Genomic DNA, 27,962 nt, shown 5'->3' with positions numbered 1-27,962 from the left:
ATTGTTTATTCCCCATTGGTCATAACTGGCAGGTCACAGTAACATATTGCTTTGGAACTTTTAAAAATTAAAGATCTTTGTTCCAGGACAATAGAAAAATACTCTATGAGTATTGCCTACAGTTACATCTTAAAATCCTAATCTGGGTATAGTGATACAAGCCTTTTATTAGCATTAGGGAGGCAGAGGTAGGCAGACCTCTGAGCTCAAGGCCAGGCTGGTCAACAGAGTGAGTTCCAAGACATCTAGGCCTAAAAAGAGAAACCATATGGAAGGAGAAGTAGATGAGATCTGCATGAGCAGACTGGGTGTGGGAGGGGTGGCAGAAGGCAAGGAATGGGGGATGAAAACATAGGGAAATGGGATGGTCAACCTGGAACAGGGACAGAGTGGGAGGACAGGGAGTAAGGTACCATGATAGATGAGGACATCATGGGACTAGGAAGAGGCAGGGTTCTGGGAAAGCTCTCAGGAATCCACAAGGATCACCCCACCTCGATCTGCCGGGAGTGGTACAGAGGGTGCCTGGACTGGTCTACTCTGGTGACCAGTCTAGCAAATAACTAGCTGTTATCATAGAGCCTCTGTCTAGTGACTGATGAAGGCAGATGCAGAGATCCACAGCTAGGCACCAGGCTGAGCTCTGGGAATCCAATTGATGAGGGAGAGGAGGGATTCTGTAGGTGAGGGACATCAAGATCATGATGGGAGGATGTGCAGAGATGACCGGCCACACTAGTAGAAGCCCATGAACTGTGGACTGGTGGCTGTGGAGCCCCCATGGGACTGGACTAGGCCCTCTGGATATGGAAGATGGTTGTTTGGCTGGAACTGTTTGGGGGGCACCCAGGCAGGGGGATTGGCATCTGTCCCTGGTCTATGAGCAGCCTTCTGAAATTTGGTGCCTGTGGTGTGACAACTTGCACAGCCTTGGTGCAGTGGGAAGGAACTTGGACCTGCCTAAGCTCAGTGTGCTGGGCTCTGCTGACTCCCCATGGGAGACCTCAGTTTGGAGGATGTGTGGATGCAGGGTTGCTCAGGAAAGAGGGCTGGGGTGGGGTGGGGGAGGGAGGAGGAGAGATCTGTGGATGGTATGTAGAGTGAGTAGCAAATTTCTTAATAAAAAAAATTGAAAAAAAGAAAAAAGAAACAAAAATCCTATAGTAATTGCTTTTATATATAGATGGCTCTTGAAAAGGACAAACACCAAATTTACACCCAAATTCTACATGATCCACAAAAAAAAAAAAAAAAGATTGTACCCACTCTGGGTTATACAGGATAAAAGCATAATATTGCTGTAATCAACCAGCTTTTATTAGATGTTTCTCAGCCATTGAATATTTTTCTATATTTGTTTGTTTGTTGTTGTTGTTATTTTAATTTTTTCACTTTTAGAGATGAGGTTTCTCTGTGTAGCCCTAACTGTCCTGGCATTTTCTCTGTAGACCAGACTGTCTTGGAACTCAAAGAAATCCACCTGCTTCTGCCTCTGCCTCCTGAGTGCTGGAATTAAAGGCATGCACCACCATGCCTGGCTGTCACTGAATCTTTTTACTGACTTTGCTGTTTATTTAAATTTGGATCATAGTTTTTTGGATGGACAGAAAAGAATCAAAGGCTTACAGTCATAATGGATAGCATTGAAACACCAGTTTGTGCATCTTCCTCCAAAATGGGTATCCTTGAAGACTGAGGCTCAACATTAACTGATCTCACATATAAAATAGCACATAGAGGATAGAGATGCACTAAGAAGATAAAGTGATCTAACTTGAGAGAAAAATATACTGCAAATGGATTGTGAATGTAGAAAGGATATAGTAGAAGGAAACATTTGGAATGAGATACTTGAGTATGGAGTCTCTAGTTCACAGAAAGTTGGAATGGATGGAACATGGATAGTTTGGAGAGAGAAATGGAATGGAGACAAAAAGTAGAACAAAGGGCTTAATGTACTCCATCTGTTTACTTGCTTAAAAATAATAAAACATAAATAAATCCTATCTTACTGAAGCATGAGAGCTGGCAACTCCATCTCTCTAAAACACTAGCAGGAAAAACCTACCAAGATGGAAAGCCAGGAGCAGCTGAGACTGTTACTGTTAAAAGGCATCATCTATAAAATTTATTAGTTCTAATGAGTCCCCTGCTTATTTATTATTTTATCACTTTTTAAACTATGGAGAAAACAGCAAATCTCCAACATATTTTAGATTAGAATGTATTTTTGTACAATGATAAATTTCTAAGGATATAAAGTTATACTCAAGTTAACAAAAACTAACTCTGCTGGGGGGTGGGGGTAAGTTTCCTGTTTTGGCAAGTTGTATCTTTCCTAGGACAAAATTGTTTCTGGCAGCATAAAAATACTATCTTTCAATTAAAAATATCTTTGTGATTTTGGAACAAGCTATACTTTAGTATGTATGGATATATATGTACACTTATTCATATATATATATATATTCAAGTTTTAATTGTATGTATGTTTAGATCATAAAGGAATTTCTCTTTGCCTTTCCACCTGCTTTTTGCAACCAGCATTTAAATTTAAATCACTATAATTCTTATGTGCTTTCCTCTCCCTCTCAAGTGTTGGAATTAAAGGTGTGAGCTTCCCAAGTTCTGTGATTAAAAGTGTGAACTACTACTTGGCTACTAATTCCTGAAAACTGTTATTCTCATAAGGTTGTCTTAGTTTAATTTGGTTCTTCATTTCCCCTTATTATTTTAGTATTAGGAGTGAGCGTCCTAGTTTTTCCGATGTATAAATCTATCATTTTTGCTGATTTATTCTGTATTTATTTCCTGGAAGATCTTACTATTCTAGTCTTAAACACATCACCAATTTGCCCACTATTCCATTATTTTCAGATATTTTGTCTGTCTCGCCTGTATGAGCTACATAGAATTTGATGTCCTTGCTAAGTTTTTCTAGGTTTTGCCACTTCCAGTCATGCCTCCCATGACCATATATCTTTGCCATTTAGCTGCCAGTTAGTGGTTTTCCAATTTGATGATCATATAGCTATACCATTGCACATGCCCCGTGAATTGGAGAAGGTAGTGATTTTCCTATTGTTTTCCTAGTTGTTTGTCTTATAGCCAATAGTGCTGTGCTGATTTTGTGATTCCTTCCTCAGTAATGACCATTCCATCCCCAGGTCTACAGGCAGCCACTTTCCATTTAGTTTATGTTCCATCTATGGTTGAAGAGTCATCAGTAAAACATGAATTTGCCAATTGTTGTGACCATTTAGTTGGCCCCCACAGTCCAATATGTGCTTCTTTTGGGGGAGGGGTAACCAGTTTATAGATGGGGATTATGGTCAGCTGAGCTAATACCTCAGTGTGGGAAAGCACAGATCCTTTTGCTACCACGTTCTGGTCACAAAGGAATACATTTTCAGTGTAATACCTTTGCTTTCATTGCTAAGTCTGGAAATGATTCTACCTTTAAATGGATCCAATCCATCACTGTAAGCGGCACCCTTATGAGCAAAGAAAGGGTGGTTGGCAATGACTGTATATAAGGTTCACCATTCCTCAAAAAATTTCCATATTTGTTTCTTAAAGACAGAATATTCTCCCAATATGGAAATCATTTGTAATAGAAACCAACAGGCAAATGTTGATGACTCCTTTTAGCTTTAATGAAGAGTCCCCAGTTGCCAATTCACCAATAATTATGACATCCATAATTATTGTATCATCTTGTTCAATATTGGTCAGGGTTGCATAATGCTGTAGAGGGATTCTTTTAAAAAAAAACTGTAAAAATGGCATGTGATTTCTTTAGTGCACAATCATACAAATTAGGAGCCATATCTGAGTTTTGCTCCTGGGTGGCAGGATTAAAGGCATTCACCACCACCTTTTCACGGTACACTAGAATTTAGAAAGCAACTAACTTATTAGAGATCTGGGTATCTCTGCTTGTATTAAAGGCATGAACTAAACCCACCCAGCTCAAAAAACTTAACTTAGCTCCAAATCACTCTATCTCTTAAGGATTTGGAAAACTAGTTTGAACTGTATTAACCATTTGAATTTACTTAAAACATTCTAAAGCTCTTAACTGTGTTTGGAATAAAAAACAACAAAATATCCTTTTATTTAAGGAGAAAGTTCAAAAGCTGATGTCCAAGATGGTGTGGGCCACACAACAATTTATAGTCTAGCATTCTAACATGGAATTAAGAAAGTGGTTAAAAAAAATTTATATTCTTCCAGTAAGGCAAGAGTGCCCTTGGTAAATTATCATTAAAATTATTATTTATAGCTTATTTTTAATTATTTCACGTCTGATGAAATGAAAGACATTTGTTACTCTTTTAAGTTAGTTCAGTTTGAATGACCTACCTGTCTGATGAACTATCACTTGTTATTCAGGAGGTCTCTCCTGTTTGAATCTAATCTTTATCAATCTTGACGATATCCACAGGTTGTTTTTTTTTTATCATGTAGAAACAAAAGCAAAACTCTTCCCCAATATAACACATATTCCAGTTTCCATTCTGAGGTCAACACATCTTTAAAATATACAGGCTATTTTAATTCAGCAAGAGTTTTTTTCATATCCAATGTCTCTCTGCAGTTGTTGTTCTTCCCTCATTAGCATTTTTAAAAATTTAAATTAAAACAGAGTTGTGTAACCTACCCCTGAGGGTCTTTATTACTCCTGTTTGATAAGTATACCTTTTCAAGAGCAATTAGATCTTTCTATAACTGTCTTGTAGGATTATCTGGTACACCTATGATATGTTTTATGTTGTAATATTTTCATTTTACTAGAGACTTTTGCTGAAGCATTGTCAGTCTTTTTAAATTTTTTTTTATTTTAGGTTCATTGGTGTTTCACTTGCATGTATGTCTGTGTGAGGGTGTCAGAAAGCCTGGAACTGGAGTTACAGATAGTTGTGAGCTGCCATGTGGGTGCTGGGTATTGAACCCAGGTCCTCTGCAATAGCAGTCACTGCTCTCAACCACTGAGCCATCTCTCCAGCTCCACATTGTCAGTATTAATTTGTATAGGTATTCCCATAATGGCCATGGCTTCTAATAAATGTGTAATTATGAATTCAGCATTTTCAGAACTTAAAGCAGTTGCCCATTGAAATTCTGCATATGTATCTATGGTATGGTGCACATAGTTTATCCAAACTCTGAAAAATGAAACATTCATTTGCCAAATTTCATTTCCTTAGGCACATTTATATTACTTCCTGCAAGTAATGGAGTTTGGATATACAGAGAACAAGCAAGTCATTTCCTTATAATTTCCTTGTCTTTCTTCAAACCTTTGCTATTAATATAGTGTTTTTTACAAAATTCTGAGACTTCTAAAACATTTCTTATTAATAGCTGATCAATTTCATCATTACCTTGTGCTACAGGGCCTGTACACCACTATGGGATCTGATATGTGTTATGTACAATGGATGATTTCTAGTTTTGATTACTCATTGCAGTTGAATGACTAGCAAAGTTATTATTGAGTCACCCGGAATAAGTTTAGTGGTTTCAATATGTAAAACAACTCTTCCTGAATATTGAGTATCAGTAACTATATTAAGAGAGTCAGGAAAATAATAATAACACGATGACAATGGCATACAGCTGTGGTTTTCTAACTGAATCCTAAGGATATTGAGCCACATATTTTTCCTGAATTACAACCTGCCTCTCCTAATTTATTTGCATTAGTAGAGAACATAGGTGCTCCAGAAATTGGTGTCCCTTTTATTATATAAGGAAGAGTACAATTAGTTCTTTTTATAAACTGAAGTCTCTTGCTTTTGGGATATTTGTTGTTAATCTCCCCCCCCAAAATATCTTTGTCAATCTTCATTTTCTGTCTATAATGAGGAAATTTCAGCATGAGTAAAATCTACCACAATTTCTGTTGGGCCTATCCCTGATAATTGATAAAGTCTCATTTTTCCTTTCAGAATCAATTCAAAACCTTTTCTACACAAGTCTTTAGTTTTGGACTCTGTTTGTGTGCTAAAAATCCTTTCCAAGATATCTTCTCTCTATGTAAGAATTCCTGTGAGAATGAATAGAAGGCAAAAATAACTAAAATTCAGTCAAGCTTTGGGTCCATGTGAGCCACATGTGCACCTTGTAATTTCTTTTCTACAAGAGTCAATTCTCTCTCAGTCTCAGCCATTAATTTTCTCAGACTATTTAAGTCCTTATCACCTTGTAAGATTTGAAATAAATTACTTAGTTCTTGAGTAGCTATTCTAATTGTATGCCACATACTGTTAATACCTTCCAACAATTTTTGAAAATATTAAGATTTCATAATTGATCTCTCCAGATTTGTACTTTGTGTAAACTTATCTTACATCCTAAATAATTTATTGGCTCTCCTCTTGGTATTTTTCAGGATTAATTTGTGATCCCCAGCAATGCAAAATTTTGTAGAGGAGACTAAGGCATGTATACACAGAATATGGAAAGATCCTCAGGAATAGGCATTGTGCCAACTATTGAGAGTAAGTTCCCTGGACACCAATCATTATAATCAATGATAAGATCTAGTATATTCAAATGGGGGAAATGCAATGTAAAATGCTGGATGGAAAGATCTATCTTTTACAACATATAGGAGCTTATATTGGTGGAAGAAGTATGGTATCATGAGATGAGGAGTACCTTATCAAAGTCTGCCTTTTACAGAGATTGAGACATAAGGGCCTTATGTAGAAAAGAGAACTGTACGCAATCATATCTTGCAGACATGAAAGAAATGTCTGGGTTTGAAAATTGTTGTCCTTAAAGCATCGTGCCCATGTCTATTACTTTTTAACTTTGTAACTGCAAGTAGCTGCCAGCTGACATAAGTACAGTGAGAGCAGGATGTGTCTGGTTCAATATTTAGTTAAGCCTACAAAAATGCTGAACTCTGTGTCTAGACTAAGGTTATGTAGGGGGTGGGAAGATGTATTTGATAAAGCATAAAGGGGAACTATGGAGGCTTTCACAATAATTTTAATACATTCCTTAAAATATACTCTGTTTCTTAAAAGTCAAATATAGGAGGCAATAATAAAACTGTTAATGTAAGCCTGGCAGGGAAAAAAAACACTGTTTAAGTATAAATAAAGATGATCAAAACTATTTGGGATCACTTGAGTAAATCCACCTGGTGGTCAGATTTTTTTCTTGCATCAATACCCCATCCTTGCCTCAGGACCTGAAACCAAGCTGTAGGTGGACCCTGGCAGATAGGGAATGATTTAATCAAATTTAATATTGGAGACTGCTGGAGGCCCATCAGGTCATTTCTCAATGGCAAATAGTCATCCTGCCTGTCTTTTGATGATCTGCATTTATTAGTACAACACGCGCTTTTGTCATACTTTCTACATAATCATCAAGGCTATGATCTTTCTTGTGGATTATCTCTAGAAAAAGCACTGTTTCTAGGAATGCCTTACCTACAGTCCTTTTCAAATGACCATGACATTTCGATTGTTTTTAAACTATGAGAAATTACTTCTTTCAGAATAGCATCATGCACATTAGATTCAATATCAGCCATATTTCTAGTCTCTTCACCTATTGCTGCTGATCTTGCCTCTAAAGGTATAATGAGCCTTTTGCATCCCGCATTGGAATTTTCAAATGCCAAAGATTTGATAAATATTTATCTGACCTCTCATCTTTTACTGTTCTATTTACAGCTGAAGTCAATCTTTGTAAAAAAAAAAAAAAAAAAAAAAAAAAAAAAAAGTGAAGACTTCTATTGGGCCTTGTATAGTTTTAATAAATAACTCAGAGCTCTTTTCTGATTCTTCAACCTTGGTCCCAGCATTTAAAGCTGCTAAAGGATGTAACACCAACCTGTATTCATCAAATTCAATCTGCCTTTGTAACTCAGCTGATTGACCTTCATCTAACAACTGATCTTGGGAAACATTAATACCTCTTCACTGTTTTAGGGCCCTAGCTTCCTCTTTCCATTATCTTCATCACTGCAACTGAGGATCAGCTTCCAAAATTGCTTTTGCCAAATCTTTCCAATCTTGGAGGTTAATTCTTTTCTGAGTTCCCATGAATTTATCTCGGCATCAAATAGGGTGAATGAATATCATATGAAATGACTACTACATTAAATCTTCTCAAATTTAATATTTCTATAGGACTTCATTTAACTTCTTCATAATCTTGGGGTTGCCTATCATCTGCTAGCAGTTCTTGTAGAGTAACTGGACAAACTAAGGTTGATTTTCTAACAACTTTAGGTCTCTCCTCTTCAGTTTCCTCATGTAGTGGCATAGTAGGTTCTTGTCTAAATTTCACTCTCTGAGTCTGAATACTTTTTCATATTTTCATTTAAAAGTCTTTCTACAGCATGTATCTTATCAACACACTTTTCATTTTTGGCACAAAACCAAATATGGATAGTAAAGACACAATATAATTCACCAGACTGATAATTACAGTAATTATACTTGCTATTATGTTGATCTCAGTTGTCATTTTTCTTTTCATTCAGCTTCTATTTTCAAACTATCCAAATTAGCATCATACAGGGTCCTAATATTATGTATTGTGATATTTTCCATCTTTAACATGGAAAAGATTTTTTTCTTTTAATATTACTTTACTCTCTCCTTGAACATTTCCCAGGTGTCTTACCAAATCTAATGGCTTCTCATTTGGCCCACAGCTAGAGTAATTTCTCTGTCCCTTTGTTCATTCCACCCATTGGAGTGCCAAATGTTTTTAACTAAATCTCAACCATTCCATTTAAACAATAATGACCCAGGAGCCAGATGCTGAGGAGAAAACCTGCTATCTCAGAGAGGCAGAAGAAGCAGCAAGCTGACCTTCTTCCTCAGATGACATCCCCCTAAAGACTCCCCTTTCTCTTCTGCCATCTCAAACAAAAATCTCAAATTGAATGTCTCTCTTTTCTACTTCTGGTGCATCTCTCCATATATCCTCCTGACTCCCTCTTTTCTCTCCATGGTTTTCTCTTGTTCACTTCCTGTCAATTGGTTGTTTGCCCCAGTTCTTGATGTACACTTGACTTTATTTAATCCTGTTTACAATAAGCAGAAAGCTCTTGGATTAAAGGTGTGTGCTAGGGTTGAGCAACATCACAATTAGAAACAGGATTTTTCAGTAAATAATACAATCTGGGGATTCACAGTATAATCAAGTATCCTTCAACACAGTTAGGGTCCCAAAAGGGGGTGTCCAGGGTGTCCACCTGTGATGAGAAGCTAAAGAGAGAATGTTTGGGATCAGTAGATCTTGCTTAAGCAGATGGTTCATGCTTGTCAGAACATGGTCCAAGCATGGAGTCATATTAGAATATTCAAACATTGGCTACATTGTCCCAGGTCTCACTACCTGTAGAGAGGTTACAGGGCTCCACCAACCCTGTCCACTACCTATCACTGAGAGAGTTTACACAGGAACTAAATGCTTAACCAATGCCACAAACTCTTCATTCATAGGTAGAGGCTTCACCTCTAATAAGTGTCCCCAAGATATTCATTGGGGTTTTCTAGACAGGGAATTTACCTCTAAGTCACAGCAACATTTCATGTTTTTTTTTTTTTAAATATTACATGACAATCATGTTTATCGCCATAACTGAGTTTTGCATCCAGAAGCTCAAACTGTCATGGGAGCTCCCCTGCCTCATCCCTGCCATCACCCAGTGTTCCACACTGGTTATGTTTCCCTTTCACAGTGAGCTTATGCTCTTTGGTGGATTATTCTGATGTAGGTGGCATAACAGAATTTGTAATATCAAGTGTAGCAAAGTAATTAGAATCAGAGGGACAGAATTTAGGGAGCCATAGCATGACAGGATTAGCTGAGCACCATTGGTAAGGTTCCAGGCTGATCTCCCAATGCATAATGAGTCCCATTTCTCACTCTGCTGGCTAGGGAAGGTACATAATGATTTCCACTCATCAATATGCTCCACGAGACTTGAGTTTGCAGAAGTGAAGGATAGAGACTGAATGGCTGTACTATGTATCCTCAATAGTTATGGATATGCATCAAATACATCTCTATCTACACCTAACCACACACCTCTCCACCTGAATCAAGACCCTACCATCAGTGGTCATAGATGGCTGAAGTAGGGACCTGTCCCTTATTCACCACACCCTGGCTGTATCTAACAAGCTATCCCTGTCTCTCTCTATGTCTCATCAACTGACTGTCCTCCACAGAACCAGCAGTACCTCCACCCTCTGCAGCAAGACTGTCATTTGGCCTCTCAGCGCCCTTCCCATCCTTAGAGATAGCCATAAGGGCCTGCTGCACCTTCAATGCCTCCTTTAGCATAAAGACTTCTTTGGCAAGTTTTGTAGTCTGGAGGTGGCAAGGGCTTCATGAGCGGCCACCCTGAACAATAGAGAACCCAGTGACATCTTCACTTGGCAGCTTGGTACGGTCTCATTGACTAAAGATGAGAGCCGAGCCTACTCAGAACTTGTATTTTTATACCTCAGTTGCTAAAAATGTTCCTCATACTTACGTTTGAGACAGAAAAAATCCAAAGAAAGAATTACTTTGTGACCCTTGAAGAGATTCCAAATCACATTTTTTATGTTTATCAGTAAAGTATTAATGACTCACTGTAAGCCCTTTCAGCCAATGAGTATCCAGGACCCTCCACTGAGGACCTCTAATTGCTGGGTTCCACCTGCAGAGTACTCTAACTGCTGGAATCTGTCTCCATCCTACAATATAAAAATCCCAATCTCTGGATATGAAATCCCACCAATCTCCACACTAGACAGCTCCATCCTGAAAAGTTACACCCTCTTCCCAAGAAACTCAATATAAGCCATATATTCTCTTCAGTTTGTTGCTGTTTCTCGCCCAAGTAGAGGCAGCCACCATCTTTTTCCCCCTCCCAGTAAATCTCATGTGTGAGGCTTGTTGTTCAATGACTTCATTGTATTCCTGGTTCCTGACGTCCAGAACACCTTTTCATCCAAACTTCAATGCTTACATTTGGTGATGTGACTTGGATACTCTCTCCTAGTGTCTGCATTTCCCCTTATGATCTAAGCTGTACTGGGCATCTATCCCTCATCTCCAATCCACCCCCAACTGACTCATTTTCTGGCTCACCTATTGCTCAGCACCCCATCTAACAATGGCAATTAGGTACATTTCCTCTTTGGTTGGTATAAATGTTCACTGCATCTGAGCAAGTGACCACTGAGTGTCTGACACCACTCTCATACTCTGGGAAGTGGAGGTACCCTTAGCCATGTTCTTTAAGGCTACAGCTGACTCTCTTAACCTGATCCCATTGGAGCTGCAATCCTGCAATTTCCTTAGGCCAAACCAGGCTATTATGCCCCCTTCCTGCCCTCTTCTCGAACATTCCCTCCTGGAGCTGCCTGTAATCCCACAGCTCCCTTTAGGCCCTTGTGGCTTCTTTGACCTGTTCGCCAACCCTTCCCTGTGGATGACCCTCCCCTAGAGCTTGGTTTTCTCTTGCTTTCTGGCCTCTACAAAAGATCTAGTCTCTGCTAGCTTAGCCAGCTAAGCTCCTGAACCCCATTGAATGTGTTGATGACCCACTGAATGGTTTGGACCTCATTTGGTCCTCCCTGTATCTGGGGATGCCCACAACTATGAGCTGCAGTAACATTTTCCTTTTCTTTCATTCATGGGAATGTCTTCCATACCCTTTAATTCCCCCTTTGAGAAAACCTCCAGTTTCTCCACCTGACACTCAACCTGAAGGGCCCTAAATTTATTTACTTTTGCAATCAAATTCAGCTTCAATACCCCTTACATAATCAATCCAAGGGGCCACATAATAACATCTTAGATCATAATATTATTTAGGACCTTTACAGATATTGTGAGCAATTGGGGAAATGGAAAGAGATTCCCCATTCACTATTTCTATGCTCCAAACCCTGTATGTTTTGTCTAGTCTCTCCTCCACACCTCACACACATTGTGTAAATATCTTGTCTTTTAAGTTACCTAAGATGGATCTGTAAGTTTGCTGCAAAGTGGGATCTAGAAGTGAGACCTAGCAAGAGGAGAAGAAAGCAAAAAAGTAGGCCAGGTGCAACATGCACACACCACACACACTCTCTCACTGACGGTGCTTCTCTCAGCTCCCTCCTGAAGCATCATTTTCCCATAGTCAGGACTAAAAAATTTCCTATCTCTAAACCTTGTTTGTTTTCAGCTTACTAGATTCAGTTTTATAGGTATCCAGGTGTCTTTTAGGTATGAGTGGCATTAGACTGTTGTTTTATACTGTACCACTTGAAATAAAATCTGATGCTGGAGTAGGATATGGTTCTACCTCCTCTAGACCAAACCATGCTTATTTAAAGGGTTCTTTCAAAGTCTCTGTCCCATCTTAGAAGAGCCATCTACTGTGTGACAGAAAAAGGATACCAAAACAAAATAAAGAGACAGACTATTACCAATATGGACTATTACTACTCATCTCATACTCTCTTAGTTTTGGTTTAACTTTGGCTAAGGTATAAATCTTATCGCAAAATTTATAAAATTATTGTACAAACTTCTTCAAGATTTACAAGCATATTGGGTCTGATTAAGATCCTGTAAAATATGTAACAAAGTGGTTAACTTAAACCTCATAACAGCATGGTTGATAGTTAAAAATCTATACAAAGGTAATCTTAAAACATTTGGCTTCCTGGCACCTTAGCTGCTGTTATCCCAATGGGATGAAAATAGCCATGTGACTGACAGCTATTGTTGCTAGAGTTGGAAAGGATGGACTTTGCCATATGATCTCACTCCCATCTTGATAAAAATGACCACATGACATAAGTCATCCAGGGAAAAACACCTCCTCCTAGCTGTGAGACCCAAAGCATATGATTCTTACATTATTTTCAACCACAGTAACAAGCTTCCACCAACACTCTTCTCTTCCTCTCCAGCCTCTCTGGTTTCCCTTTGTCCCTTCTCAGTGACAGGCTGCCCACCCAGCCATGGTTGAGGCCCTCCCTGACCAGTACCCTAAATGAAATTATAATACCCCAGAGTATTCTTGCTTGGGATCACTTTTAACTTGCCTCCTGGCTGGCCATCCTTAAAGAGATAAATTATGAAAATAATCCAAGAGGTCATTTAGGACGAATGTGATAACTCATTTCAATTTCTAGACCACCTTATGAAGGCCATCTTACAATATATCAGTCTAGATTCCAAGACCACAGATAGGAAACAACGTATTATGACCTACTTCTTCTCCCAGGATTTCCCTGATATTAGGGTCAAATTGAAACATCTAGAGGAAGGATCCCTGACTCTACAGGCAAAAGTCTTAGCAATGGCCTTTCAGGTATTCATAAGAGAGATGAAAAAGCCACAGAACAAAAATATCTGATGCTATGTAAAGGCCTTTTGGCTGACCAGAGCAACTGCTCAAGCTCTCTGGCCTCCCAAAGACTGAGAACCTCTGTGTCCTGTTTTAAATGCAGTCAGGAAGGTAACTGGGCCCAGGTCTGTCTGATCCTTCATAAACCACACAGATCATGTCCAAGGTTCCATCAGGAAAAGCCTTGCATTTTTGATTGTCCCCATGTCCTTCATGGCATGGGGACGTAAGGCCCAGATGGCCCATCAGCTGACCTCTTAGATCTGGTTATGGATTACTGAGGGGGCCCTGACTCCCTTGGCCTAACCACTGCCATCTTTCTCTAGGAGCCTCTGGTAGACATCACAGTTCAGTGCTCTGTCTCTCTCCTTCTGGATACCGGGGCCACCTATTCAGTCCTGATGGAGTTTTAGGGATCCACATTTTCTTTTTCCTCTCTTGTCAGGATAAGGTAACAGTTTTACCAGCCTCATCAAACCCCACCCAATGTATCACCCAGGCTCAATACTCAGTCTCTGTCCTTAGCCTCAGGGGACTTAAACCTCTTATTTCTGATCTTTTAAAAAAGACTCTTCTATGCACTTTGGGCTTTTCCCCAAATGGGCATACTCTCTGAAATGCCCTTCAGGGCCCCACCACATGTGCAATTCTACTTACTAAGATACTTGCACGTCTCCAGCCATTTGCCTCTCCCCTTTTACTGTGTGTCACTATGGAGCTCCCTGCTTTGTTTAATTTTACTACAAATGCTACCCAGGTGTGCCAAAATACCTTTCTCTTCAGAGCTGTAACACTAACATTTTTGGTGCTGAGTTCGGGGACTATTTCCTTAGGTATTTACCATCAGTTTTCCTCTTGGTTCATCCAGGATCCCCAACAGGTGGCTCAAACCATCCTTACTCTCCAGGGCCAAATAGATCACTGAGCCACAATAAGTGCTACAAAATTGGCAAGGATTAAATTCCCTAACAGCGGAAAGAAGTGGTCTTTATGTCTTCCTTAGGGAAGAAAGTTGCTTCTATGTCAATGAGTCAGGTATAGTAAAAGATATAAGATCTGACAACTCCAAATGGATCTCCAAAAATGTAAGAAACAGCTCAATGCCTCTGGCTAGTGGCTTATTGATAATCCAATAAGGAATTGTATACTACCCTTCTTAACCCCTTCTCTTGCTTTTCTTAATCCTACTAGCTACAGCCTGCCTTATAATCTTCTTGTCTAGAATTCTTAAAAAACAGATTTAAAAAATCCCTACCTAGACTTTTAATCAGTTGCTATTACAGGATTACTGGCTCCTAGCTACAGAGCAAAGCCCAGAAACTCCCAATTATACCCTGATTGTGAAGATCAAGTTCACCCAAAGGACTTTGATGCCCTGATTCACCAGGAAGTAGTCTAATAATAACATTGCCCCCTTTCTTGTGGCCTGATTGTTTATCAATAATAAACAAAAAAGAGGGGAATGTAAGCCCCTACAGCCACACGAGTTGTCAGGCCTTTCCCTTGAGGATTTCTAACTTTTAGGTTCCACCCTCAGAATACTCTAACTGACCTAACCTTACAGAGTAAAAAGCCAAATACCTGGGCATGAAGTCCCACCAATCTCCACCCCGGAAAGCTCCAACTCAATAAGTTTCACCCCTTTCCAAAGAAACTCTATGTAAATCCTGAATCCTGTTCAGTTTGCTGCTGATTCTTCCCTGAGCAGAGGCACCCAACCTGATTTTTTTGCTCCCAATAAATCTCTTGTGTGAGGTGACTTTGTGGGAGTCTTTGGCTCCCAGCTGCCAGGAATGCTTTCCATCCAAGCTGTAATGCTTACACTCACTGCTCTGCCTACCTATAGCACAGAGAAACCAGACACCACATCACCTACATGTCATCAGATACTTTGTCTTTTTGGCCCTTCATAGAAAGCTACCATACCTCCCCTGTCTTAGGGTCTCTGCTAGCACTTCTTTGGTAACACTAGAGTCTGGAGATGCCTAGTCATGCCCAGTAACCCTTAAGTCAACCTGGATTTTATTATCAATTTAGGGGATGCCCAACACTGACCTGTGTCCTCCATACTTGCACATGCATACAAATAGCAAACACAAATGATACAACTGGATGCCAATGAGATAATTCTAGGGGTAAAGACACTTGCTGCCTAGCCTGTCTTTCTACCTGAGTTCCATCCCTGGAATCTATTTTGGGATAGTTTTTTCACCCTGTGTAAACATGTGTAGTGATGATTGGTATTTAAAAAGCTAAATGGCAAATAGCTAGGGAGTAGAGTTTAGGCAGGACTTCCAGGCAGAGAGAACTATGGAAGGAAAAAGAGGTTGAAACACCAGCCAGATGTGAAATAAGTTAGACATACAGAATAGGAGGGAACAGCCACATGGCAGAACTTAAGTTAATTGCAATGAGTTAATTTAAGTTATAAGAACTAGCTGGAAACAAGCATAGGCCAAGGCCAAGATTTCACAATTAATAAGAAGTCTCCATGTCATTGAGAGTAGGCTGCTAGGACAGAGACTCCTTCTACAGACACAAATGGTTGAAAAAGAAAATGGATTCATATAACTTGTACTTGACCTCCATACATGCAAGCCCTCACCACTACATTAATAAATACATGTAATATGTTAAATTAAAAACTTTATAAGGGTAGTTGGGAAACTTGGGTTCAAATCCTAGTTTATTATCCATATGCTAGCTGTGTGATTTTTGTGTAAGTAGCTTAACCTCCCCGTGTCTGGTATCAACAGAGAAGTACAGCTTCCCATACTTGTTACCATGGTTACAATAACCATATGGTATTGTATGGTTATTGTACCCAGAATTGCTCTAGCCAAGACTCTTCCTCCTCTGTGTCTCAGTTCCCTAAATGAGAAGTGGAATGATTTCACAATACCGTGCCATCTGGGAGGCTCTTCAGTTTTGTGTAATAGCTCAGTAGACCCTGACATTGAGCAGAAGGGAACCCTCCTTTTTTCACTCTCCTTGTCCTTGTCCAGGACTTCCTGGGCACAGCTCTGCCACTGAAATTCACAATTTACCTCTATATAGAACAACTGGAGCTGCTTGGCCATGGCCAGGTGAGCCTCAGTTGTGTGCATTTCTCACTTCATAAACAATGCCTCATACTGCGTTTGTGGCTCTAGCCCATATGAAACTTTCAGAACATGCAGACCCGAAAAAGTATAGCACCTCAGCCTGTTCCTATCCTCCCATCCTGAACTGATGACATTTCACCACAAAGAAGATACTGGATTCTGACCTGACCCTAAGAACATTCTGATCTTGTCATGCACCTCTGGCAACTAGCTGTGTATTACTGGACACAGTTAAGCCTCTCTGTTCCTTGACTTCCTCATTCAAAAGTACAGACCTGTTCTCCAGGTACATAGGAGGCTGAGGCCAAGGGTCAGGAGATCAAGGACTACCTTGTTATTTTAAGGCTAGCCTAGGCACTGATAGAGATGCTCTCTGAAAACACACACATACACACAATTCATTTAACCAATTTTTTGTTTGCAGTTTCTGTTTGTTTTTTTGGACAGGGTGTCATTGTGGACCTATGTATCACCAAGCCGGATACATCTGTTTTCAGCGCAGATGGTACTCACTGGGTAGAGCACTATCCCAGTATGCACCAGGCCTCTGCATAAACAGGGCATGTTGGTGAAACCTGTCATCCCAGAGTTGGAGGTCGAAGCAGGAAGGTCATGATTTCATGGTCATCCTGAACTTCAAGAGCCTGTTTTAAAAACAACCCACCCCCCGAAACAATGATTAACAAAATATATCAGGGCTCAGTGGATATTGTAGCATGGCTCACCAGGTAAAATTGCTTGCAACCAAGACTGATGGACATGGCTTGATCTTTAGGAACCACATGATAGGAGAGGACTGGGTCACACAGGCTGTCTTTTGACATTAGAAATTTAGTATTCATGGCCAGGCAGTAGTGGCACACGCCTTTAATCCCAGCACTCGGGAGGCAGAAGCAGGCAGATTTCCCAAAAGACCATAAATAAACAAACAAATAATGTATGAATGAATGAATGAATGAATGAATGAATGAGCTGATTCAGCAGTTTAGTACCTGGTGTGGGCCACATGGTGACCATTGCTGCTTGACAATCTTCCAGCATTTTGACTTTGCAGATCACATTTCTCCAGCATCTTTTTACTTCCATTTTTAATAATTTACACTATGTTTTACAGGAGTTTCCTTATGCCTTTTCCTATGGGAAATTTTGTGAGGGCTTTGGTGGAAGATGAGGATGCATACACTGAGTTTCCTTAAAAAAATAATTTCTTGGAAAAAAAATCCCCATCAGCAAGGAACCATAAAATGTGATAAGCCTGCCTAAACCAACACAAGAAAACCCATTTTCCTGCCCTGATTACATCAAGAATGGAGAAGTTGAAGATTTACTAACTGGACACACCTGGTTCCAAGGATGGAAGCACACTATTAAAGAGAAACAACGGGCTCATGTCCAGACAGGCATTTAGATACTTGCTGAACTTGTCACTTTTTGCTGCAAGAAAAATGTGATAAAGTTGATGGCTGCTTTCATCCCAGAATTATTAATTCTACTTTTAATCTTGCTTGTGGCTAAAGTAATATGCAATTTTAGAGTATAAAAGATGAAACTTTTTTTCAATAAAGCAGCAGCTATCCCAATTCACACTCAGATCCTGTCAGCCTCCTTCCTTCACTGACAACACACTTCCTCTTTGGAACCTGAACCTATTGGAGCTGGATTCTGGCAAGTACCTCTTGCAGAAAACCTGGTTTTGTTTTCAGCACACACATGGGGGTTCACATGTGTAACTCCAAAGTTTCAAGTGGTCCAATCACCTCTTCTTGCTGAATGGATAGTGGCCTGCGTGTGGACAGACATACAGACAGATATCCATGCTCTGGATGAATTATACCTTAAAGAGAGCAAGTGGCAGAAGACATTTGTGTGGAAGACCTCACTCATGTCTTCTCATGCTTGGACACCTGCCCTAACAGCTGCCTCTGTAGCCAGGTTATGTGGTCTGGCCCAGACAATCTTGCTGTCTGCACTCCAGGTAGAACAGATATCCTTAAAGTTCCCACAACCTCCCAAACAGATGAGAACCTCTGCACATGTGTAATTATTATGTATTGGTAAAGACATTTTATCACATTTTATTTCTTTTGTGTACATCTGCAGGAAGGTACACACATGCCACAGTGTAGTTGGCAAAACAAGGAAAACTTGAGAATTGGTTCTCTCCTTCCATTATGTGAAGAGCAAACGTAGGTAAGTAGGGTTGGCAACAAGCCACTTTATTGGCTGCTTTATCTTGCTGACTCTGAGTATACATATTGGGAAATATGTAAGTATATGTTTATAGTATGTATCAGAGTGTGACTGGTATATTTATATGTGTAGGGCATGTGTGTGTCATCATGGTTGACATATTTGCGTGTGTGTGTTTGGAGTAGTCTTTAATTGTGTTTGGGTGTGTGGGAGTCTTGTGTGGGAGATGTAAATGTACAAGGCTGCCTGTATGAAGCTCTGGCATGTAAGGGTTGCCTTGGCACTGACAAACTTGGCCAAACTTATCAAGCCCAGCCCACCTAGTTTCACCCACCCATGCACTTGTAGCTCCCATTCATATCTGGCCTAGCCTCTGCCCTGCCCACTCTTGAACCCTCCTTGGATGTGGCCCCACCCAACCTACCTCTGCCAGCACTGGTTCCACCCATTTGATGAAGGCCCCCTCACCCCTGTCCAAATCCTCCAACTGTAGTCAAATTTCAACCCCCTTACAAATCTCCAACTACATCTAGCCTCTTTTCCTACACCAAGCCTCTGACCCTACTCTGCCCAGCCTTTCTGTCTTTGCACCCACACCAACAAACATTCCTGTCCCTACCTTTTCCCTCGCCCACCTCCCTGAGGTATATATATCAGCAATAGCTGTTTCTAAAAGGGAGACTAGTTGTTGGCAGTTGTCTCACTCCAAGATCCAAAAGTTCTCTTCTTTGATACAACCACAGGGGACCAACAAAGGCTCCTAAGAGCATCCCTATCTGCCACTGACATTTTGAGTCGCATCCAATTAGGTGGTGCAAGTGGTAGAGAAGCCTGCACAGCAGCCTGAACCTGTTGAAGACTCCTGTTCCAGGACCACAAAAAGCTAGTAGCTTTCCAAGTCACTTGGTATATGTGCTGGAATAATACTCCCAAGAGAGGAATATGCTGTCTCCAAAGAGCCCCATTAAATGTTGTGCTTCTTTCTTGGTGGTGGGAGGAGACAGGTACACAAACTTGTTTGTCACCTTAGAAGGAATATATCTGCATGCCACATACCAATGAATTCTTAAGAATTTCAATGAGGTAGAAGGTCTTTGAATTTTGGTTGGACTTGTCTCATCCACTGATGAACATATGTCTTACCAATGAATTCAAAGTGGTTGCTACCTCTTGAACACATGGTCCAATCAACAGAATGCCATAAAAATAGCTTCACCAATGTGTTTTGTGGAAGAGTCAGGCAATCAAGATCCCTTCTAAGTTATGATATAGGAGGGAGAGGTAATATATTATTGATGTAAAACTGTGAAGGAAGACAGTCCAGTGACATTTATTCTTCTATAGTTTTAAAAAGATTGGTGCATAATTAGACATTAAACATTTTGATTTGGCTGCAATTGCACTGGAAATAAAAATCACAGTTCATGAGGCCAGGAAGGAATTGATAAACGAAGTTAGCTTTCCCACTGATTCTCTTAAGTCCTCATCAAAATGGAGAGAATTCAAGATTAGATTGATTAGTAAATTACTCACCCCATGCTTCAGCATCTTTTTCAGAAAATGGATGATATGTATCTAAACGAGGCTCCAGTGAGGGAGCTGAGGGAGCTGGCACCTGCATCCATGTCAGTGGTGCTTCACTTTTGATTTTACTTGAATAAAGAAATTCATCTTTTTTGACCCTTTTATCAATTTTCAAGTCTGATCATGCAGTTTAAAATATGGAGTTTTTCTGTCTCTTACACACACACATACACACACACACACACACACACACACACACCCCTATACACCATTACCATACCTGGTGCCCAAAGAAGGCAGAAAAGTTCCAGTCCTCCTGGACCAGTATTTACAGGTACTGTAATTTACAGGTACTGATCTATCTGACGTGGGTGCTAGCATCCAAATTTGGATACCCAACAGCAGCAGCACTACTGGGTTCAGTCTCCAGCTCCCAAAGATGCCATTATAACACAGAAAATGAAGATTCCCTTTACCTCTTCTACCTTCTATTATTTGCAGGTGATCAAAGTCCCAGCTACTTGGTCAATGAAGGACTAAATGGGTTTCAATCCCTTTGTGAAAGGACTCCTCCCATTGCTTATTTTAATTGTTAACATGATTCTTAATGTGAATGAACCCAATGAGAGATTTAGTTGAGTAGAGAAGAGTCCACATTATGCTAGGAAAAGTTCCATAATGCTTTTAAAAAATGTTTATTTTTATTTTATGGGGAAATGTGCTTTACCTACATTTATGGCTGTATTAGGGTGTTGGATATCCTGAAACAAACTGTCCTCCTCAAATTCAGAGAGATCCATCTGCCTATCTCTTCCAAGAGCTGAGATTACAAGAGTGCATCTCTAGATATAGGTGAGATATGTTTTTTTAAGTGATCTATCATTGAATCAGATACTGGAAGAATAATGTAAGTTTTATCAGGAAGAATCATTTTTTTTTTAATGAGCAATAATACTTCTTGGGATTTTTCAATGTATTAAACTGGTAAATTGTATCCTCTGTTCTCAATATTTTGGCTAATTCTTTGCATTGTAAATTTCCTTTCTTTAAAACTTTTAAATTGGCTGGATGTTGGTGGCATACACTTTTTATCCCAGCACCTGGGAGGCAAAGGCAGGCAGGGCTCTTTGAGATTAAGGTCAGCCTGGTCTACTGAATGAGTTACAGGATAGCTAGAGCTACTCAGAGAAACTTTGTCTCAAAAAAAAAAAAAAAATGTGAACTGTGTAAATATAATGCCATGGTGTGTTGTGGGAATTTGATCTGTTCAGCCAATGGCTTTGGGATAAAAGTCCTAGGGTGTGGTCTTGTCTGGGAATGTGACTGCTCAGGAGCTGAGGAGGAGAGGTTATACACTCTCCTGGGGGTTGAAGCCAGATCAAGTAGTGGAAAGCAGCTTGGGTTTGGTCTTCATCACCCTTGGACAGAATGGTAGCTGGATCACCAGTTGCGTTTACTTGTTCTATATTTTTGAGTGTGATCCCCATTTTATTCCTTAATAAATAAGTCTTCTTCCCAGACATCTGTGGACTTCTCGCATTAATGGTGTGCATGTGTCCATCAGAGGACAACTTACCCGTGTCTATTCTGTAATTTCGCTATTTGAGTATTAGAGATCAAAATGAGGCAGTCAAGTTTGGCAGTAAGTGCCCTAAATTGTTGAATAACTCATTGGACCTTGTTTTACCTTCAAAAATATACATGGTGTGTTGGTGTGTGGGTGTGCATACAACCCAACTGTAGTAATCAGAGAAAAGCTTCTATGATTAATATGTTCATTATCCCAGAGAATGAACTCAGGTCACCAGGCTTAGCAGCAACAACATTTACCCACTGATAAAATTCTCTTCCATTCATTTGTGTTTCTGAGAAAATGTTAAGAACAAGTATTTAGTCCTTGGAATTAGTAATATGATTGAAAAATTATGGATGACAACATAAATATGATTTTCATTTGCAAGTAGGTTTTATTATTCAAACTATCGTGTGTTCCTGTATTCATCAAATGCAATATGTTTACAACTTGAAAAGGACACAATATGTTAATGGTGGAGTGGCTATACTAATCATACTCAAGCACCAGTTGGATATAGCTCAGTGGGATTAATGTAGGTTGAGTGCAAGTCTTTACCTCATTTATTAAGTTCAGGGGAATTTTCACCAGTGTGAATTTTTGCATGATTTTGAAGTGTTTGGTAACATGTAAAGGTTTTATCACACTGATTGCATTCATAGGGTTGTTGTTGAGTCTGATTTCTTTCATGACTATGAAGATGACTTTTATAAGCAAAAGATTTACCACATTGATTCCATTCATAGGAATTTTCTTCAGACTGAGTTCTTTCATTTATTTGAAGATGACTGTTACATGCAAAGTCTCTACCAGATTGATTACATCCAAAGGGTTTCTCTCCAGTGTGACTCCTTCCATGTCTGTTAAAATGACTTTTATATGCAAAAGCTTTACTACATTGACTGCATCCATAGGGTTTCTCTCCAGTATGACTTCTTTCATGCCTATGAAGATCACTTTTACATGCAAAGGCTTTACCACATTGACCACATTCATAGGGCTTCTCTCCAGTATGACTTCTTTCATGTATTTGAAGATGACTGTTCTGTACAAAGGCTTTACCACATTGATTACATTCATAGGGTTTCTCTCCATTATGACTTCTTTCATGCCTGTGAAGACTACTCTTTTGTGCAAAGGCTTTACAACATTGACTACATTCATAGGGTTTCTCTCCTGTATGACTTCTTTCATGCCTGTGAAGATGACTTTTATATATAAAGGCTTTACCACACTGATTACATCCATAGGGTTTATCTCCAGTATGATTTCTTTCATGCCTGTGAAGATCACTTTTACATGCAAAGGCTTTACTGCATTGACTACATTCATAGGGTTTCTCTCCAGTATGACTTCTTTCATGTATTTGAAGATAACTGTTCTGTGCAAAGACTTTACCACATTGATTACATTTATAGGGTTTCTGTCCAGTATGAATTATTTCATGCCTGTGAAGATTACTCCTCTGTGTAAAGGCTTTACCACACTGATTACATTCATAGTGTTTCTTTCCAGAATGACTTCTTTTATGTCTTTGGAGATAACTGGGACATACAAAGGCTTTATCACACTGATCATAGTCATAACTTTTCTCACTAGTATGAGTTTGACTAACTAGATGAAGACTGTGACATGTTAAAGCTTGGCCACTTTCACTATATACATAGGGTTTTAATTCCAAATGTGTTCTTTGGTGTACTTTTATAGAGGAATCAGATCTAAAAGATTTGTCATGTTGATTATATTCATAGAGATCCTCTTCATTATTGGTTGTTTTGTATGTTTGAAGATACCTGTAGTGGTTAAAGCCTTTAGTAGATGGCTCACACTTATTACTTCCTCTTCCCACATGATTCTTTTTATATCTTTGAAGAGAACTCAGGGTTTTACCATACTGATTGCATGCATAACATTTTCTTATACTGTGAGTCATACCACATGTGCAAAGCAAACCTGTATAGACAGACAAATTTCCATATTTCCTGTAGTCATAAAGTTTTTCTTCAATGTGAATTTGTTGATATATTCCTACTGAAGTTGGAAAACCAATTAACTGTAAACTTGTACCACAGTCATATCTTCCCATAGTGGGGACTACTACATATTTTCTAACTGTTCTGAGAGAGACAGAAGAACAATACATTTTTCCACATCCCGTATGCTCACATGGCTTATATCCAGAGTGACAGATGATATACCTATTAAAGAAAGAAAAACAAATAAAAGGTTTACACATTGCAGTCACATAGTCTAATGTATTGTGTCTCATACAGGTGTGGTATAGTGATTCAGGTTTCTTCACCATGACAGTCTCCTTGTCTCTCGTAAAGTAAAGTGCTTCACTCACTAAAATATGCTGTCACTCACTACAAGTACTTGAGGAACACTAGCTTTAATATGAAAGATTTGCATATAAAAGTTCTTAGATATACACTGATCCCCTTATCATTGTGAATACCTTTTATGATAACTGAATCATATGAAAGTAAGTAGATAGACACCCTACAACATGACTCTCATAAGGCCATGATATAGTTGTGACATGTCATGGTGTTGTTTCCTGGTTTTGTCCTTGGAGAAATGCTTTGCAAACCATGATCAGCTACCTAACACTGGAGTATATATTGTGAGAATTTAATAATCATTACAGAGCTGTGCTTATTTACACTGTTATTTTTCATTAAAAGTTAAAAGTTAAAGGGTGGTAGTGGCACATGCCTTTAATCCTAGCACTGAGGAGACAGAGGCAGGGGAATCTCTGTGAGTTTGAGGCTAGCCTGGTCTACAGAGTGAGCTCTAGGACAAGCTCTAAAGCTGCACAGAGAAACCCTGTTACAGAAAACAAAAATGATCAGGTACATTAACATTTCTTCAGAGCTCAATATGTATTAGCTTGCATATGAAAATTACCTTCCATGTCTTCTAGAACTTTGATCATGTTCTTTAATATCAGTGTCTTCCCATTTGTACCCTAAAATACAGTACCAGAAAATATATATGATATATTACTAGAAATTAGGAACAAGTTAAATTATTATCTTTCATAAGCCTTTGAAAAAATGCATGATTTATTTACCAGATTCTTCCTCTTTAACATTCAAAATTACAGGATAGTACCAATGTACAAGGAAGATTTATCCTCTTAAGTTAAAAAGTGACAGAAAGCTCACATTCTTACCTATAATAGTGAGGTTCCAGTAGGTTTCTTGCATCACATCTTTGTAGAGTCTCTTCTGGGAAGGATCCAGCAAAGCCCACTCTTCATGAGTGAAGTTCACATGCACATCCTCATACGTCACTGCATCCTAAAGTATCTCATATATGTACATAATATAAATGTTGAGACTGTCCGCATTGCAAATGTATACTTCATTGAGAATATATTTACATAATTCTGTGTGCTTGATAGTCTATAACATGGGTCACAGAATTTCAAATGCAGTTACCAAGCCATTTTAAAAAGAAACAAAAAAGGAGAAAGACATCTTCCATTTCTTTACCCAGTGAATAGAATAGGGCAATGCAAGATAAATGCCTAGTAATATATACAGAGAGGCATGGAAACAAAGATTTTATCAAAATTATTAAGTTCAAAAAAGGATAGACAATATAGGTGTGGTGATGCACATCGTTAATCCCAAATCTCAGGAGGCAAAGGCTATGTGATTACTAAGCCAGCCTAGTGTATGTAGAGATTTCCAGGACAGCCAAAGGTATATAGTGAGACCCTGTCTCAAAGGAAAAACAAACAAAAAATAGAAAGCATTCAGGGTCTTACTTGAAATTCCTCCACAGAATTAAACATTCACTCCAGTTCTGTACTTATTTATCATAATCTGGAGTGACATCTATTAAACTATAAGGCTAATTTTTTCTAGAAAGAAAAGCATTTTCCTAAGTTATTGACTGATGGATCAAAGAGTTCTCAACAATATTAGTAAAGTAAATGTTGATCCTAAAATAATAATGAAATAAAAAGTGATGATATATATAAAGTTTAGTTAAGAGGTAATATCACCTCTGGCTTTTGAAGAGGTCCTAGATCAATGCCCAGCACTCAGCATAGGTTAGAAACTATTCCCAACATCAGGTCAAGAGAACCCAGTGCTCTCTTCTGACACCAGTAAATATCAGACACACAAGTGGTACACATCCATATATATGGACAAAAGATTCAGACATTGGAAAAGTAAAAAAAAAAATGTAAAAACATACACAAAGTTAGGGATAATGTTACACGCCTAAAATTCACTGATTCAGGAGATCACAATTAATTTCATGAATGCATACATTCTTATTCTGAAAAGTGATACCCTCTGCCATAAGTCATAATACAGGTAAAATTCAGCACAAGAGCAAATACTTGACATGTACAAAAACCAAATTCAATCAGCCAAAATTTTAAACTTTTATATCACACAAGGAAAATAGATTAGCAAGGAAAGGCAATAACTTTTATTTTACCTTACATTATTTAGGAATGGAGTCTCTAATGGTAGTGATGGAATGACTACATGAAAAGGAAAGGGGGCTGCTCAGTTTCAACCACACAGGAAGTGTGGTGATGGTGTAACCACTCAGAGCCCTTCCACAGAGACTACATTCCTCTGGAAAGGCTCCTCCTTTGAAGGGCCTCATAAGCCACCAATGAAGGCAAAGACAAAGGCTCAAATACAGCATTTTTTATTCCACCCACATTTTGACACAGGAAACAATAGGCTCAGAGTAAATCCACCATCATGCAAATTACATTTAGTCTACTTTCAAAGAATCCCATATTATGTAATAGCTCATACACTTTGGAATACCTAAAGTTTCATCTAACACTCAATGAAAACTCTTGAGTGTGAAATCATATAGTGTCAGACACAAGTTATATCTAGCAAACACACAATTTCCCTTTCAAAGAATTATTGAAAGAAGACAAGTCTGAAATCCTGCAAGGCAAATACCAAATCCTGCAGCTCTGTCAGACACCAGGGGCTTCAATTTCAAAGGGCTTAGATGGCTCTTTATCTCTGCAACTTCTCATACATCTTTCTCTTTGACTACTTCCACTTCCTACATACACCCATGTCAGGTGTCTCAAAGCTTGCGAATCTCAACATATTGTTACCTAAAATTGCAAGCCAGGCTTTATCTTCATGGCTTCTTGAAGGAAGTTTCACAGTCTCCTCACTAGACCCAGGAGCTCTAGAGCAAACACTAAGAGTGCAGGTTATTATTATGATTGAGACAGGGTGTCATATAGCCACAGCTAACCTTGACTGCAATTTGTAATCTAGATAACACTGAACTTGATCTTCCTGCCTTAATTTTCAAGTGCTAGGATTATGGGCAACATCCACTACTCAGGTTAAAGTGGTTGCAGCAGGGCTTCCTCATTCAGTGACAAAATGGAAATAAGGGACACATAAGAGTTGACCATTCCTTGCAAAGGAAAAAACAGATGCAAAGCCCCTGCGGTGATAATGTGCTTATCCACCCACAGGACTGAAGAATGGTCACAGCAGAATCAACAGAGAGCTAGGAAAAACAGTGGATTTGTAAGGAGCTGATTTCACAAGGACCTTCACTGTCAGGCCTTCAGTTGTGAGAATTAATAATGTGTATAGTAACATGACCTAATTTGTTGTTTAGATCTCTGATACTTTACAGATGGCTCAATGGTAAAGATCACTGTTGACTCTTCTAGAGGATCCAGGTTTGATTCCTTGTAACCCCAAGAAGAATCAATGATCAGTAACTCCAGTTCCAGAGGCTTCAATGCCCTCTTCTGGCATTCTCAGACTTCAGATATGTACATATTAGACGGTCATTTATGAAGGTAAAATACCCACACCAAACCATAAAAATAATAATTTACAAAAAAAGAAAGATCTTATTATATTAAGTAAGAAGATAAATGTTTGAAAAAATAGAGAATTTGGGGGTGGTTACAATCATATCACATGGAGCCAAAGTGGTTAGCAGCACTTGATGCTCCTCTGAAAGGACCTGGGTTTGGTTCCCAGCACCCACATGGTCACTCACAACTTCTAACTCCAGTTCTGACTCTTTTCTGATCTCCATGGGCACCTGGTGTATACACTGTACACAGGCATATAAGCAAGAAAACATCCATACATAACAAAATTATAATTTAAGTCCTATTAAAAAGAAAAAGAATAAAGGATCTGAAGATGTAGCT

At 39.1% G+C, this 27,962-nt stretch overlaps 1 protein-coding gene across 3 annotated transcripts in view; it reads right to left on the bottom strand.

Annotated features, from left to right (window-relative positions):
• LOC118571780 (zinc finger protein 431-like) overlaps window positions 1-27,962 on the bottom strand; it is a 95,666-nt gene that overhangs the window by 14,903 nt on the left and 52,801 nt on the right. Inside the window, exons 2-4 of one of the 3 annotated variants that reach the window (XM_036171041.1) lie at window positions 24,951-25,077; window positions 24,683-24,743; window positions 22,158-23,970 (exon numbers count right to left, since the gene is read on the bottom strand). The exons of the other annotated variants lie outside the window; for them this stretch is intronic. Coding sequence (XP_036026934.1) covers window positions 22,332-23,970; window positions 24,683-24,743; window positions 24,951-25,077 — 1,827 coding nt within the window. The 3' untranslated portion in view covers window positions 22,158-22,331. Of the gene's footprint in view, window positions 1-22,157; window positions 23,971-24,682; window positions 24,744-24,950; window positions 25,078-27,962 lie in introns of those variants that run through there. 3 annotated transcript variants of the gene reach the window in all.

Source organism: Onychomys torridus, chromosome 21 (assembly GCF_903995425.1).
Source record: "Onychomys torridus chromosome 21, mOncTor1.1, whole genome shotgun sequence".
Classification (NCBI taxonomy): domain Eukaryota; kingdom Metazoa; phylum Chordata; class Mammalia; order Rodentia; family Cricetidae; genus Onychomys; species Onychomys torridus.
The sequence above is the reverse complement of the archived record's forward strand: the minus strand, read 5'-3'. Positions and strand labels throughout refer to the sequence as shown.